The sequence below is a fragment of the Benincasa hispida genome, chromosome 12 (genome assembly GCF_009727055.1).
Source record: "Benincasa hispida cultivar B227 chromosome 12, ASM972705v1, whole genome shotgun sequence".
NCBI lineage: Eukaryota > Viridiplantae > Streptophyta > Magnoliopsida > Cucurbitales > Cucurbitaceae > Benincasa > Benincasa hispida.
In genome coordinates, this window is record NC_052360.1 from 42262886 (window position 1) to 42266270 (window position 3385).

General features: G+C 40.6%; 1 protein-coding gene across 1 annotated transcript; it reads right to left on the reverse strand.

Moving 5' to 3' along the window:
* Positions 1-1570: 1570 nt before the first annotated feature.
* LOC120067508 lies at positions 1571-2164 on the reverse strand. The gene has a single exon (XM_039019058.1). It carries the CDS (start codon positions 2162-2164, stop codon positions 1571-1573), a length of 594 nt encoding a protein of 197 aa, XP_038874986.1.
* Between the last annotated feature and the right edge of the window lie 1221 nt (positions 2165-3385).

Consider the following 3385-nt stretch of genomic DNA (forward strand, 5'->3'; position numbering starts at 1 on the left):
TACCGCATGCGGTTGAAAGTCAGCTTTGGATCGACTGTTGCGTTGCATCGTCATTGCGTTAATCATCTTTTCATTGTGGATTGACGGGCGCAATGTGATAGAGATGCGTTGGTCAGTTTTCTCTCTGAGCCTTGATCCCAAGCAGTAACTTGGTTTCCTGCAAAACAGAGTAGAAATCTCCTTTTCTTCCAACTTAATGATGTTAGTGGTTGTAATTGCGATAATTCATAATTATTGTATTTCAAAGCTAATTTTCATAAAACTGGCGCATATTTGTTCTCTTTTGGCCGCAATATCTAGATAAGGTAGTATAAATAACTTGTATTTCTACAAGTTATCACACATCAACGCAAAAGGTTGCATCCAATTCGGCGCAATCAGAATAGGTGCGGTGATGAGCACATTTTTCAACGTGTGAAATGCTTCGGCACATGCGTCATCAAAAAACTTCTAAGTGTTTTCACATTGACTAGTGGTGGTAACTTGGAAATTGCGTCGATTTTTGCTTGATCAACTTCCAATCCTGCCTTTGATATTTTGTGACCTAGAACAATTCCTTTTTCAACCATAAAGTGGCATTTCTCCCAGTTCAGAACAAGATTAGTTTCCACGCATCTCTTTAAAACTTTTTCAAGATTTGATAAACAAGAGTCATAAGTATTGCCAAAAACTAAAAAATCATCCATATATACCTCGACTGACTCCTCCAAGAAATTTGAAAATATTGCCATCATACACCTTTCGAAGGTAATTGGTGCATTACAGAGTCCAAATGGCATGCGACGGAATGCAAATGTGCCGAAGGGGCACGTGAAAGTTGTTTTATCTTGATCTTCCGATGCAATCGCAATTTGGTTGTACCCTGAGTAGTCGTCAAGAACACAAAAGAACTCGTTCCCTGCAAGTGATCTAACATTTTATCAATAAACGAGAGTGGGAAGTGGTCCTTCTTAGTGACCAGATTTAATTTGCGGTAATCCATACATATTCTCCACCCTGTAGTTGTCCTTGTGGGAATTAATTCATTCTTACTATTGGTGATGACTGTGATTCCCCCTTTCTTTGGAACACATTGCACTGGGCTTACCCAGCTACTATCAGATATAGGGTAAATGACGCCTGCATCAAGCCACTTCACTATCTCTTTCTTCATAACCTCCCTCGTGGCAGGTTTCAATCGACGTTGCCTTTCTATAGATTCTGTTTTTCCTTCTTCCAGATGAATCTTGTGCATGCAATACGAGGGACTGATTCCTCGAATGTCTGCCAAGGTCCATCCCAAAGCCTTTGCATTGTTTTTCAGGATCTGAATAAGTGCTTCCTCCTTCTCTTTGCCCAGCGAGACAGATATAATAACCGGTAAAGTGTTATTGCCCCTTAAATACACATATTTAAGGTACACTGGCAACGACTTCAACTCTAACACGGGTGGTTCTTCTAAAGATGGCTTAGTACATTGCGTTTTTCGTTTAGATAACTTGAATGTTTCAAAATTTGACTCAGTTTGTATTGCGGTGCAATTTTCCTCCCACATTGTGCCGATCTCAAAGTCTTCTTCCTCCGATTCTTTCTAAGGCTCGTGCCAATGATCATCATGCAGTTCTTCAACATATTGACAATTCTCCATATCACTTGGATATTTCAACGTATTGAGAATGTTGAATTTAACTTGCTGATCGTCAACCCTTATGGTAAGCTCTCCTTTCTGTACGTCGATCAGTGCTCGCCCTATTGCAAGAAATGGGTGACCCAAGATGATAGGCACCTCTCTGTCAGCTTCATAATCTAATATGATAAAGTCAGCAAGGAAGATAAATTTATCCACTTGCACAAGTACATCCTCTATTTTTCCCTCGGGATGCGTTATTGATCTATCGGCCAACTGCAACATAATCGTGGTAGGTCTTTCTTTGCCGATATTTAACTTTTTGAAGATTGACAAGGGCATAAGATTTATACTTGCCCCCAAATCATACAGCGCATTCCCAAATTCTTTACCCCATATTATGTAGGGCAATGTGAAACTCCTGGGATCTTTTATTTTGGTGGGGATGTTGTTTTGAAACAGCGCACTACATTCATATGTTAATGCAACAGTTTCATTCTCCCCGATCTTCCTCTTGTTGGCAAGTATGTCCTTGAGGAATTTCACATAGCTCGGCATCTATTCCAATGCTTCTATTAAGGGAATGTTAATATGTAATTATCGAAGAACGTCTAGGAACCTCTAGAATTGTTTGCTTTCATCTTTCTTTCTCAGCCTGGACAGGAAAGGTGGAGGATCCCGCTGTACTTCCTATTCAATTGGTTGTTCATTGAGGTCTTGTGTTTGCTGTATTTTAGGAGTTGGAGGTTGCGTTGACTTTGCATTAGAGTCTTGCTGAGATTCATCCTTTTGTAGATGTACTTTCTTCTGAACTTGTAATTCTTTTATTTGTGGTTGATTGGTCATCGTCGATGGTTAAATCTACTGGTCTTGTTACTGAATCTGATACAGGTGACATGAGGACTGTTGTTTTACCACTTTTCAATGTCACTGCTTGACATTGTTCTTTACCACGTGGCCCCGATGCTCCCAAACTACTAAGCAGCGTACCAGGCGTTTTATTGTTAAGTTCGATTGCAAGCTGTTCAATCTGTTCCTCCAAATTTCTAAGGGAGGAAGCTTGTGATTCCTTAATTGCCTCGCTCTTCTCAATATAATGTTTCAATAGCGTTTCCAAAGACGAGGTATTGCAAGAGGTGTCAGAAAAGAACGGTTGGTCGCAGGATGGTATACTTTGAAAATAACCTGAACTTTGATCCTGATTAATGAAAACTGAAGGGTTGCCTCGATTCCAATGATAACTGTTCTGGATTACCTTGGCCTCCCTAGTTGTGATTCCCACCCCAACTGAAAGTTGGGTGATTCTGCCAACCAGGGTTGTAGGTGTTGCCGACTGATTCATTATAAATAGAGTATACGAGTTGTTGATTCAACGGCCGCATTTCCATTGAATGTCCCTCTCCACATTGAATGGAATTTATTGCGGCGATGTGTATCAATGCATTGGCTTACGCTGAACCTTGAGAGAGATGTCCTTACTGAATAACCATAGTCTAAAGGAGTAAGGTCATTGTGGTCATCTGTTCTACCAGGGTGTTCATTGTATCAACTGATACAATGGCATCTTCTACTCTTCTTTGTTTCGAATCTCTTTCCTCATACCCGTTATCTAACCACTCATCTGTATTTCGCGAAATGCGATCTAAGATGATCTTTGGTTCCGTATACGTTTTGTCCATTAATCCTCCTGTCGCGAAGGCATCAGCAACTGCTTGCGTTGATCGATCCAAGCCATTATAAAAAGTCTCCATCAGAACGCAATCTGGAATCCCGATGTGC